Source organism: Schistocerca cancellata, chromosome 1, assembly GCF_023864275.1.
Source record: "Schistocerca cancellata isolate TAMUIC-IGC-003103 chromosome 1, iqSchCanc2.1, whole genome shotgun sequence".
Classification (NCBI taxonomy): Eukaryota; Metazoa; Arthropoda; class Insecta; order Orthoptera; family Acrididae; genus Schistocerca; species Schistocerca cancellata.
Genome location: NC_064626.1, coordinates 847,829,209 through 847,842,158, shown reverse-complemented (window position 1 = coordinate 847,842,158; position 12,950 = coordinate 847,829,209). Strand labels below are relative to the sequence as shown.

The 12,950-nt window shown below is 38.3% G+C and overlaps 1 protein-coding gene across 1 annotated transcript in view; it reads right to left on the bottom strand.

Annotated features, from left to right (window-relative positions):
• The window catches only part of LOC126188974 (transcription initiation factor TFIID subunit 2), a 125,320-nt gene that overhangs the window by 92,137 nt on the left and 20,233 nt on the right, over window positions 1–12,950 (bottom strand). Inside the window, exons 9-10 of the mRNA XM_049930751.1 lie at window positions 8,198–8,406; window positions 7,541–7,780 (exon numbers count right to left, since the gene is read on the bottom strand). Coding sequence (XP_049786708.1) covers window positions 7,541–7,780; window positions 8,198–8,406 — 449 coding nt within the window. The remainder of the gene's footprint in view (window positions 1–7,540; window positions 7,781–8,197; window positions 8,407–12,950) is intronic.

Sequence of the window (12,950 nt, the reverse complement as noted above, 5' to 3'; positions counted from 1 at the left end):
CTCTCCCCTCCCTCTGTTGGTACTTCTAGGGTTAAAATATATCAGACTTCAGAGTGGAAGTGGGGAAAGCAGGAGAGGTGGGTGGGGGGGGGGGGGGGGGGCAGGAGGAAAGGATAGGGAGGGAGGGAGAGAAAAAAAGAGAGGGAGAGGGAGGGAGGGAGGGAGGGAGGGAGGGAGGGAGGGAGGGAGGGAGGGAGGGAGGGAGGGAGAGAGAGAGAGAGAGAGAGAGAGAGAGAGAGAGAGGAGTGGGGACAGAATGAGATAATAAAACATGTCTAGAAAAAAAAGAGAAAGAAACAGATAGGAAGGAGACACAGTTGGGCACAATGACAGAGAGAAGCAAACAGTAGCTAAGTACAGTGATAAGGGAAACATGTGAAAGAGGTCTGAAGTAAAAGAAGAGAAACAAATAAAAGCAGGAGAAACAGTAAACAGGCCTAACTTAAGTCCAGGTGGATAGAAAAAGCAGCATATATTTGAAAAGTGGCTTTTATCCACAAGTCTCATTAGTACTAGTTCTGGAGAAGGGAACCTAAATAACTTGAGTACTGATGAAACCAGCTAGCTTTTTCCTATCACAATATTGCCAGGAATTATTCAGTGATGGAGAACTTTTCTAGGTTCTCAGCAGATTTTTTTTTTATTTTATTTTTTATTTTTTATTTTTTTTATCAGCTTCCAGTCAAGTACTGTGATTTGCAATTGTTGCACCATTATACTACATTGAACAGACTTTGCTGGGTAGCTAACTGCAATATAATATGGGAGGTTACATTAACTAAACTGAAAGGCCACTACATCAGACAGGTTTGACAATAGTATCTGTCAAGCATGTATAATCATTCATGCAGAAAAGTGAAACTGAACTGAACTTAAGGGGCCTTAGGCTCTCTGTAGTTTGTAACAGATTTTGTGAGCAAAGTCTTTCTTAAGAAGTTACGAGGTCATAGCATGTAGCTAATGAACAATACAGCACAGCAACTGTCAGAAGCTTCTCAAGGGTAGCATCCGAGTGCTGAAAAGACCAGCCACTACTGACAAACTGACAATACTGTCGCACAGTGGATTTCGTAAAAAAGCTATAAGAATTTCTGCAAATGCAAATATAAGTTTGGATGATGAACTGACAGTATAGAACAGTATTACGCAGCTCCATTACACCCTGTGTGTGCCATTTGATGCAACAATTTTGACTCTATGGTAGCTGGTCTCAAGTCACAATTTATATTTCATAAATAAACAGAACTTGCAGAATTTAAGTGTTTCATTAACAATGACCAAACAACTTTTTCCTCACTCTCAATTATTTCACTGGGAGCTTCTCCTTCCGTGATAAATAAATTAAATTTTATCTAGCAGTTAAACAAAAGTATTCAGTACCTCCACGTGGAACCCCCAACCGTTTTTCTCTGATTGCTAGGTGCAATAATGAAATCAAAAATCTCAATAAACTGTCTGCTCTTTACCACGTCCTACAGATATGCAATTGTATCGCAAACATTGGTTTATTTCTATAACATTTCACAGGTATATGAATACAATGTTGAATACAATATTGTTGACTTCATTGCAGCAATGAAACTGATATACACATTTCTTATCTATAAATTCAAAAAAGGACTGCAAATCTTTTTTACAGATGCTGAAGGATGAATGTAACCAGACATATGGAATTACAGAAGTGTTGTACTGTAAGGTAACTCAAAGCTGCACTCCCAGATGACAACGTAACAAGTTCCTTTTTTACATTGATCATTATTGCCTCATATAATTTCAGACAGCAAATCTTGCAACTCAAATAGCATATTCCGTGAATGCTATTCTGCAATTAGTCTTACTTCAGCTCGTGAGCTTTGACCCTCTTTTGGCAGATGTATACATGGAGTACATCTGTTAAACATGCTCCTTTATCCTATATACCATGTGCGAGAAACTGGCGGCCCATGTGCTGAATACAGCCCATGACTGGTTTCATTCTGGCCCACAGAAAAAATGCATGGCAGAGAGATTGAAGTTCTCGCACTGTACTCCACCCATGATGCTCTTTTTCATGTTTGCCATTCTGTTGTTCACATTATTCCTGGTTGGCTCCTGTATAATACGGCCAGTCTACACTAACTTCAAGCTTCAACTTTTTAAAATGAACAAAGAAATGATGGCTTAATTTATTTACTTTTACAGGAAACAACTCGTGCCTTTGCAATCAGCCATCAAACGTATTTTTAGAAAAATATTTTTAAAATGCTTGCTAACAGTGTTTGTGGATATTAACACAATAAGTTTCAAACAGTCTAATGAGCTGCCTGTGACTAAAAATTGCAAAGTTATTCCTAATTGCTTGCTGAATGGAATTCACTATTTCTACACTGTATTTTGTTTTCATATTCTTTCTCATGTTAACACTAGCAAATAATTCTTGTCCACTGTTGAAATATTAGAACAATGCAACTGTTGAAACTGAAGGTAATTTGTAATGAATTAACTGCAACCAGTTGCTTTTATAAGCGTTTATTTTTCCATCATGATATTTCAAGATACCTCGCATTCACTCTACAAATGTTTACATTTATTTATGTGTTCTGAGCACATCATTTCTTTACTAATGATGTTGCAGAATTTTGCAAAGGAAGCTTTTAAGGAAGCTATTGTAAAACATCCTAAGTAAAAACCAGCACTCACAATTTGTAAATAAGTGTAAACATCTGAAAATGGGGTGAACATAAAATGAATGCACTTCGAAAAATGCGTGTTTCGAGACACAATTTGTTGCCATGATGTGTCAGAAAAGGGGTGTCATTCATATCAGTATGCGATGAGCCGAACTGCAAGCTTAAGTAACTATGTCAACCAGGATCTGGGCTACCAAAGTCTGCCCATGGCTGCTCTAAACTTCTACAGTCAGCTGTTGTATCTGTGCAAAGAGGTCATCAGTCATCTACCAGAAACTTGGCTTTTGTTCCTGCAATTGCCATTTTAATGTGTACACTTCCTTAGCAGTCTTCCCTAGAGAATGTGACAATTCTTCCACCTTCCAGTCTAATGGTTTTGTAATTTTTCCTTGTACCTGCCCCATTTTGTCCTGAAATTCACCTATACTCAATCCTTGCAATGATCCAGTGATTTTTTCCAGTACTGTCATGTCCTTTTGTTGTTTCTTTATGTTTCTTTTCTGCATGTTTTCTTGTTCTTGCCATGTCTTGTTTTGACATTCTCTGAAGAAGGCAATCAGAGTCCTGTGGGACTCATCTTGTACTTCCTTGGCATTTCTAGCTGCTTTATTAGGCTACATTACTCATTTCACATATTTAGTTCCTTTCTAAGAAATCCGAGTCTGAGGCAAGTTACATGGCATTACTAAGAGTTTCATGGATATCTTAATCACTATCTATTTGTACCTCTCCATCACCTCAGCCAAGATCTCCATTGATAACTAACCTCCTCCAAAAAGTTACAAGTTAATTGTGACCTTGACATTATTGTCACTCTATTAGTCCTCATTTATACTTAATTCACATCACAAAACATGACTATCAACGATAGAAGATGCTGGTCCCTACACATCGCAAGTCTTGCAGTCACTCACTGTTCTCCAATGAAATGTCATCCTCCTTCATGTCTTAAGATATAGCCAATTCCCATCACCTGTAGTTTACTGATGTAGTTGGCTACCTGTATCATCATCTGTAATGTCGTATATATTGAGTCCATATTGTTACATTAAATCCCTCTTGATGGTTGGAGGTCAGAAATTAAATGTAGATCATGACATCTCTGTTAATTAAACAGCCAGATTGACAATCTGCTGTTTATTTACAAAATATACAGTTGCAATCATGGCCAACTAGCACAGACTCAAAACTGTTGCATCAGAATATGCAGAGGGATGAAAACAGCTGTACTGTACCTAAGTTCAGTTTCTAAACTGTTTGTATTTATTTCTGCACAAAATAATACAATAATTTTGAAATACGATCACTGTATGATTGTACCATTGCTTTCTCAGTCGTGGGTGACTTTTATTGCACTTGGATGCTGCATTTGATTAGTTGCTGGTAGTTTCTTTGCCATATCATTCATTACTTCTATTTTGGGACCTCGCAAGATGTATGATGCGTTTCAATCAGTGTAAACCTCATTTCCAGGTAGACATTAAAAGAAAGAGTGACTCTCCTGGATTTTCTGAAATATCATTGATATTAGATTGAGAAGAACCAAAGACACACTGTTACAAGAGTGCTTTGTGCAGTGTAAACACTTGCAAGAGCCCACAGCAGCAACTTAAAGAACAGATTGGATGGTCCATGCTTGCGACTCAACAGCCCAAGGTAAAAAACTGTCTTGTCATGAAAGGTTTTTGGCTTTTGTGGAGTGAGACATTAATTTGTAGTTATAAGTACAGAAATGTACAGTTCCTGCTATTTTATATGGTATCCAACCACATTAAGAAATATAACATGCAATGTTGTTGAACAAACTGCCAGGTAAGGCATTATGAGCTACTAAAATGTGTAACACACAGTGAAAATGACAAGGTCACACGTGTGTACAAAAACTATTATATAACTTTGGGACATTTGAATTGATATTTTGGTACAGGTAAATGACAGTGGAGAGAACACACACACACACACACACACACACACACACACACACACACACACAGTCATACTCAATGCATTCCATAGTTTCTTTACATTACACATTATAAAGTAACCACTATGTGAATAAAGAAACACCACAGAAAATCAGCAAATTGGGAAAAGCCAGAACTGGTAAGAGGAGAGGAAACAAGAGAGAGAAGAAGAAAACAAATCACAAAATGAAAAGCAACAGGCAGAATCAAATGTTATTAACAGGCTCCTATACTACTTGGAAATACCAAGGAGACCAAGAAACAGAGAGCAGGAAATAAAGGGAATGAAGTCAGTGGAAATCAGTGAATTAAACCATGGTGAATGAAAAATGTGGCTCTTTGTGGGTAAATTACACCTGAGTATGAGACAAGAAGATGTGATTAAGTTACTCAAGGAAAATGGAATCTCAGAAAAAATCTGCTTTGACCAACTGCAAACTAAAGGCACAAATAAAGTACTCAGAGTAGGGTTATCTATCCAGCCTCCACTTCAACAGCTGCCACCCATTCCATACCAAGATACCGAGAGTCTGACTGAGGCCTTCATGAACTGTAATTACACTCCCAACCTTGTACAAAAACAGATCTGATGTGCCTTACCTCTCTAGTCATCCACCACCTCCCAGAGTCCCACTGTCTGGCATTCCCTTCATGATTCAGTATCACCCTGGGCTGGAGCAACTGAATCACATTCTCTGCCAAGGTTTCGACTACCTCTCATTGTGCCCTAAAATGAGGCATGTTCTATCTTCACACCCTAGCACAGTGGTATTCAGCTGCCCACGAAACCTCTTCCATCCCTACACAACCCCTGCTCCCAACCCGTTGCCTCATGGCTCATATCCCTGTAATAGACCTAGAGGCAAGATCTCTCCCAAACAACCTCCCACCACCACCTACTCCAGTCTGGTCACAAGCATCATCTAGCTCATCAAAGGCAGGGATACTTGAGAAACCAGTCATGTGATCTACAAGCTAAGCTGCAACCACCATGCTGCTTTCTTCGTGGGCATGACTACCAACAAGCTGTCTGTCCGCATGAAGACCACTGACAAACTGTGGCCAAGAAACAGCTGGACCCCATTGCTGAGCACACCACCCAACTCGAAGTTCTTCATTTCAATGACTACTTCACAGAGTGTACTATCTGGATCCTTCCCACCAACACCAGATTTCTGAATTGCACAGTTGGGAACTCTCCCTGCTATACAGCCTACGTTCCTGTAACCCTCATGGCCTCAAACTTTGTTAGTCATTGTCCTTACCCATTTACCTATCCAGACCCTTCCCTGTTCCCATTCCAGCACTAAACAGCCCTCCGTTCTACCAACAGAAAAAGTCACAATTAAGAAACACTTTCCAGTAGTGACTAAAGTCCAATTAACACAGAAATGCAGGAACACACAGGTAAAAAGCTTAAATCACAAGTTTTGAGGTACGCAGATGAAGAAAGATGCTTAGAGAGTGTTATATTTAAACTCTGCTCTAAACTCCTATTAAGGCACGCTGAACAAAGACCATGTGGTAATATCCCAACAAATCCATACGGCTTTTCCACACAGATCAGCTTTGCATGCTGTTCAAGGATTCATTCAAGAAATAATGAAGACTCTAGTGCAACCCATTACCCCACTGGGTGCAATCTTTATAGTACGGGTGTATACAAGAAGAAACTCATCCAGAAGCTAGAGAATACACTAGGTAAATCAAGCCACAAACTAGAAATAATCATCAGTTCTAGGCACATATCATGTGACAAGATACAATCACATACTGATGTTGCAGGACATCATCCAAAAAAGAGAGGTCATACAAGGAGTTCTGACGAGTCTGAAACTCTTTACCATAATGACAGCGAACATCGGGCAGACTATAAACACAAGAAATGTAAAACTGCTTATGTATGCAGATGGCATGGTCATCCTTTCCAGGAGTCTAGAAGACCTACAAGCAGCCATGGATAGCACCAGAAAATGGACACTAGGAAAATAGATGTAAATCAGCAGCTCAAAGATGAAAACAATGAAATTTAGATGAGAAGGAAGAATATTAAAGTAAGACCATATCACATGTGATGGATCAGTATTAGAATTAGTATCCAACTTTAAATACTTAGGAGTAAAGCTACAAACGACTGAAACCACTTTCTGTCTGTACATACAAGAGTGAGCAACAATTGCAACAAAAGCCATTTACAATATCCCTAAGCTATAAAATTTATCCCTGTAAACTGAGATAATGCTGTACAAGCTCAAAGTTATGCCACCTACTACAAGTGAAATTCAACTAATATGGATCTACTTGATCATGAAAAACCTCAAGAGACTAGAGAATGCTAAAGCCAGATCTTTCTTCATAGAAGATATCAGACAAAGTTTCAATATTCCAGAGATGCTAGCTTAAAAAAAACCATCATTGAAGGCAGACAGCACAAAGCTATAGACATAGCAAAGAAAATAATGGAAACAAAAGCAATGAATTCATATTCTGAAGAACCAAACTTCCAACTGCACCACTTCTATATGCATTCTGCCACCCATGGTTTCCATGAGATGATGTCCCAGAAGGGACCACATTACAATCCCAAGGAGGACTGCATCTGTAAACTACGCAACAAGCCAAACCACAAATTTCATTCAGTGAAGTGTGGAAACAGAAGCCAGCCACCCAGCACTTCAGAAAAAGACTGGTGAATGTATAACTCAAATGTAACTATAACTATACATACACAATGTATATTAAAAGTTATTACATAGATATTAAACAATTTCTACCACGTTTTTATCCATTGACACATGTGAAAGACACACTTATACAGATCATTTTTTGTTCTGTTACTATGACCTACATTTATTAATATTAAAAGAGTATCATAATGCAATTATGTCATAATCATGTCTGTCATACTCCATTGCACTGAGATCCATGTCAACCTCCTCTCCTGTAACAAGTGGTATCTTCTTTTTCTTATTCCTTCGACTCTTTGAGTGACAAGTGATATCTGCCTTAGCTACAGTTCCTTCAACTTGCAATGTATGACGGAAAGTCCCATCAAGTTCCTGAATTGTAACTAACAGTGGACCCACATACTTCCTTATACCACGCTGCTGTGTCGAATCTTGTCTTATTTCCAATTCCACTGTATTCCTGTAAAAAATATGCTGTTCTTTACACTTACATATTTAACTACTCATTCAGCATGCAATCACAGACTCAGAGACAAATATTAAACAGATATGACAGCAACATAATTCAATCTGAAAAACTGAAATTACATGATACTTTAATATAATATGCCAACCACAAGTGTCAAGTTATTTGTAGACAGAGTCAACAATGATAATGAAATATCATCACATCAATAACAGTGGAATGATATATATGAGTTGCAGCCACCAATAGTAAAAATAAAAAGTGAAATACTTCACGTATTTACTGTTTCACAGATCTGTTTTCTACTTTAAAACTAATAAAAATATGTTTCATTATAAGACTACCTATCTAGAAATACAAGTAGTACAAATATGAACAATGAACATATTAAAAAAAAACATCATTACTCACCTTTTTCTATTAAAGACAAAGCTGAGACTGAATTTAGCATGACCCCCTGTGCGAACCCACTGGTCAATGAACACAGCCATATCCTTCCCTGTTACCGTAAAAATAGCTTTTGCAAAAACATTTGTGCTAATGAGCATATGACTCCAAAGACCACTTCCAATTTTTTGTTGTGCTGCATTTGATGCAAGAGAGAGCTGCTTATTGAAGACCTATAAAACATACAAATAAAAAATATCATTTACATAGCGACAAAAATAAATTTAAATAACAGCACACTTGCCACTTACATCTATAAGACATAACACAAGAGAAAATCCCTACAATTAAAACGGCCTTGCCATGGTTGTTTTGTGCAACTGCTACGACTAGTCATATAATGCTATTTTGTTTACGTTTAAATGGCAACATTTCAGCACTGCCACAGTGCAGGCAGCTAAGGCAATCAGTCAGTATTGCAGCAGCTATTATCACTTCATAGTTGGAAGTTAACAATAGCATTGTTAGTTGTCAGAGATCAGCTTTTGCTATACAGAGACAGCTTATTACACATATAAATAATGAAAAGAGAGAATGTAATTACTCACAGCATAGGTGAAGTATGAAGCTATTATCAGGCTGAGCTAGCTTCCAGACAAGGTCTTTCCTTAAAGCTAACAGAGTAACAAAATATGTATGTACATAAACACGACTCCAATGTCCTAGTGATGTAACTCAACTGCAGTCAAGCTGCAGTGCCAGGACAACATAACTAGTCTGATCATTACAGCCATAAATATATGTGTCTTTTGTTAGTCTATTATACTTTGTGTCATTTGAGATATAACAGAAATCTCAGCACACGGCAAGCACATGATCAAAACATGAGATCAATGTTAGCTTTCAAAATTAGTGAATTCTTCAACTGACAGAGGAAGGACTGGAGAACCTAAAACTACTTACGATAGAAATAATAAAACACAGGATGACATGACAAGGGAGGGTACAAGACATCAAAAGTGTACTTCGACAAATACTTTACAAGTCCTTCTCTCTGGATACAAACCAACTCTCAGGCAGACTTTTCAATATTCCAAATCCCATTTATATCTAGATATCACCCTATTTGTTGTCATTTGTACATATTATCCGCCACTTACCAAAAAGATAAATTCCTGTTCCTATACAAAGTTCCACAATTTTCTGCCCCTATTATTTCCCTGAATTTTATTAAGCCATCATTTCAATCACAAACTGTGACAGCAGAACAAACACCACTTTAAAAAGTTGTTAGACCTTCTCCTTGTCTATATTAACAGTGATGTTCTTTCACCTGTCTCATTGATCTCCTGAACACCTTTGTCAGCAATCCCTTCTCTCATGCAAACATAAATAGGCTAAGATCTAAAACATCCCACTGCCTCCAACCTCACTCATGCTTATGATGACACAGAATTACAGCACTCAGAAACAATACTGTGCTATACATCTGTTTTCACAGGCTCTCTTTCCTGATACGTTGTCACTATTCTATAATGGGCTCATTTTAGTCCTACACCTAAATGTAATCAGACTCCCCTAGTTAAAGATTTGTTTCCTTTAATTTACAATCTAAACAGAAAATTGGTTTGGTAGCTCTCTTCAGAGCAGTTCTTATACTGAATGTACCAATGAGCCAAGGGCGGATTTGTTGCTCACCGGAGCTCCAGTATTATGTAGGTAAAGGAGCCGCTTAGGGAAATAGCAGGAGTATCAGAAAGGAAGCACAGTGTCCACCAGGTGCACTAGCCATGCCGTCTCATCCAAGATATAGGGCTCTACCAGCCACTTCTGAGCACACTGGGCGCAGGTGGCCACATGTCAGCATGAATGACAGCTCCTCACTAGGTTCAGAGCCCATTATCATTTCCTATAAGTGGCTGGCTGAGCTGGTCCAAAAGGCAAGCTCTGCAGGCTTCAGGCTGAGCTAGCATTTGTGAGGATCTATCCCAGAACCAATTGGAGACAGGGAAGAATATCAGTCCCCTCAATTACAGAGAGTAGCATTTAATATGGCAGATTGCAGAAAGAAAATGTTAATGTTTTATCATCATTTAATAGTTCATATAAGTATCTGTCACTTTGAATGAGACTGTCAGGGTTACCACTGGATGTCTGAGGCCTACATCTGGCCACAAAATTTACCCACTTGTGGCCATAGCACCACCAGGAATTAGACAAAAAGTAGCCAGTGAAATACGGAGGAAAACAACAAACTGACCCACTGCACTTTGTCTATAACCATCGAACAGTTCCAACTCGTTTTAAGTCAAGGAAGTATTTCATCCAACAGACATTACTGCTAGAAGGCTGACCTGAGACGCACTGCATACCTTTATGGTCAGACACTCTGCAAATTACAAAATGCACCCCAAAGAGGAAACCACACTAGGGCAACAAGTTGTGAGCTGTTATGGCTGATGATTGTAGCACGTGACAAATTCCACATAAACAAGTAAGAGACATAATTTAGAGATACACCCTATCTTCCATCACTGTATCATTCTTTACCTTGTCTTCAAAGATGGCTGTCACCTGCCCACAGCCTAATGTGCCCAGTGTGCAGCAGCCATGCACCTCACTGTTCTTGTACACCTGGAGATTGGCTTATAACTGTCCAAAACCGGTCATGATTTCAACCAATAAAAACTATTTACAACTGAAATGGTTGATTATATGACTCTACAGTATAGTAGATGAAGAGCTTTGAATAGACAAAGGACAGGAGTCACAAAATGTAAAATAAACATTATTAAGTGGGGCTGCTCTGAAGGTGACCACCAGTAAGAATGCAGAGAAACACGGACATCTGCTCATCATGTGCCCAAGGATGGAGTTTGCTTGCACATATGAAGTTCTATTTTTACACAATGACAAGACTATCAAGGCTGCAGAGTTTTGGAAGAAGAGAGTTTCAATGCTCTTGCTTGGATATGCAAGTAAACTAAGTACGTACTCAGGAGTTTCCATGGAAAGTACCCTGAATTTGCCTCATTTATAAACTGTAATAATGCCCACATAGTGCCAGGAACAGGAAGCTGGCTGATATCAGAATTTAATAGCAATGTCAGTTTAAATTCTGATTGGTCTGTATATCACATAGGTAGGCTAGACACCAATGGTGAAGTTGTGTATATAGTTGTAAATAACATCTACAGTTGGAGTCCCAAATGAAGACAGTTGAGTTTGACTTAGTCCGCACAACTGACATCACACATTATCTGGCAGTTGATGAGCATTCAGTAGCTTCTGAGCTCTCTACTGTGAATGTCATAGCCAGAGTGAGCACTATATGTGACTGTAATGACTTATTTAGTGAATGTTTATTCCACCTGTTGCGGGCTGTCATGGTCAATGATTGTGGTGTGCGACCAATTCTACATAAACAAGTGAGAGACATAATTTACAGGATACTCGCTTTCTTCAAGTGTAAAGCAGAAAACTGGAACTGTCGACACTGTAATTCATTTACATACCTCTACCTGCATAGACCACCTTCATTCATGCATCCAACTTGGCGAGGTTAGCACGGATTCTGAATGTGAAATAATGTGGGTGAAGATAAGTGTTGATGATGGATGAAACATGGTTATTCGGTGCTAGTATATGCCTCAGGAGTCATCGTGGCTGAACAGTTCAAATAAACCTTTGAGAAGGTTAATCATAAGCTTCCCAATAATGTTACAGCATTAGGGGTAAACTTATCTACAACAGACTAGGAGACTCAAGTGAGCTGGGTCGGCAATAGAGACATGAATTTGTGTAATAGCATTCCAAATGCCTTATCCAACAGTTAATCATGGAACCAACTCATGAGTGTAATGTCTTAGATTTCCTGCTTACAAACACACCCAAAATTTTTGACTCTGCTATTGCAGAACAGGGAATCAGTGATCACAAGGCCAATATAGTATCACACCTGAGGGAGTCAGAGAAGTGTTTGAAGTAGATAGCTATTTCTTATTAGTAAGTGCATTAAAAAAAAAAAAAAAAAAAGATACAAATATCTGAGCAGCCAACATCAAATGTTCATGTCTGAGGCAAAATGTTCGGTATAAATGCATAAAGTTAAAGAATACTGTGAAAAATGCTTTAGAGAAGTATATGTCCACTAGACTTGTGATAGCAATGGTTCGACAGCTGTGTCAGAAAGCTGCTCGGAAAGCAAAAAGTGCTACACCATAGCTTAAAGTACTGCCAAAGCCTTGTGGACAAACAACATGTGAATGAAGCCAAATCAGTGTTAGAAGAGCAATGCATAAAATACTCAACATATCTGAAAGTAAAATTCTATCAACCAAACTGCCAGAAAATACAAAAAGTTTTAAATCACTCAGTGACCATGCTAGCACCAAATCAAAGAATGACAAGGCTAAAATATTAAATTCCATTTTTTGAAGTTGTTTCACTAAGGATGATTGAATTGCACTTACTCCTTTCAGTTGTCATGCAAACACCAAAATTATATCAAAATAAGTGATTTTCTGACAGAAAATTAACAAAACACCAACGTTATCCATTGTGATACTGTACAATTCTATGAACAGTATGCAAAAGAACTTGTTCCTCTTCTAGCACAGCAGTCTTATCATAAATCACTGGAGGAACATTGTTTCAAGTACTTGAAAAAATATGCAGGTTATTTCCATCTTCAAGGATAGTTGTACAAGGAGATGTACACAATTATAGGTCTATATTAGTGGCATCAACCTGTTGTGGAGTTTTGTTTGGAACATGT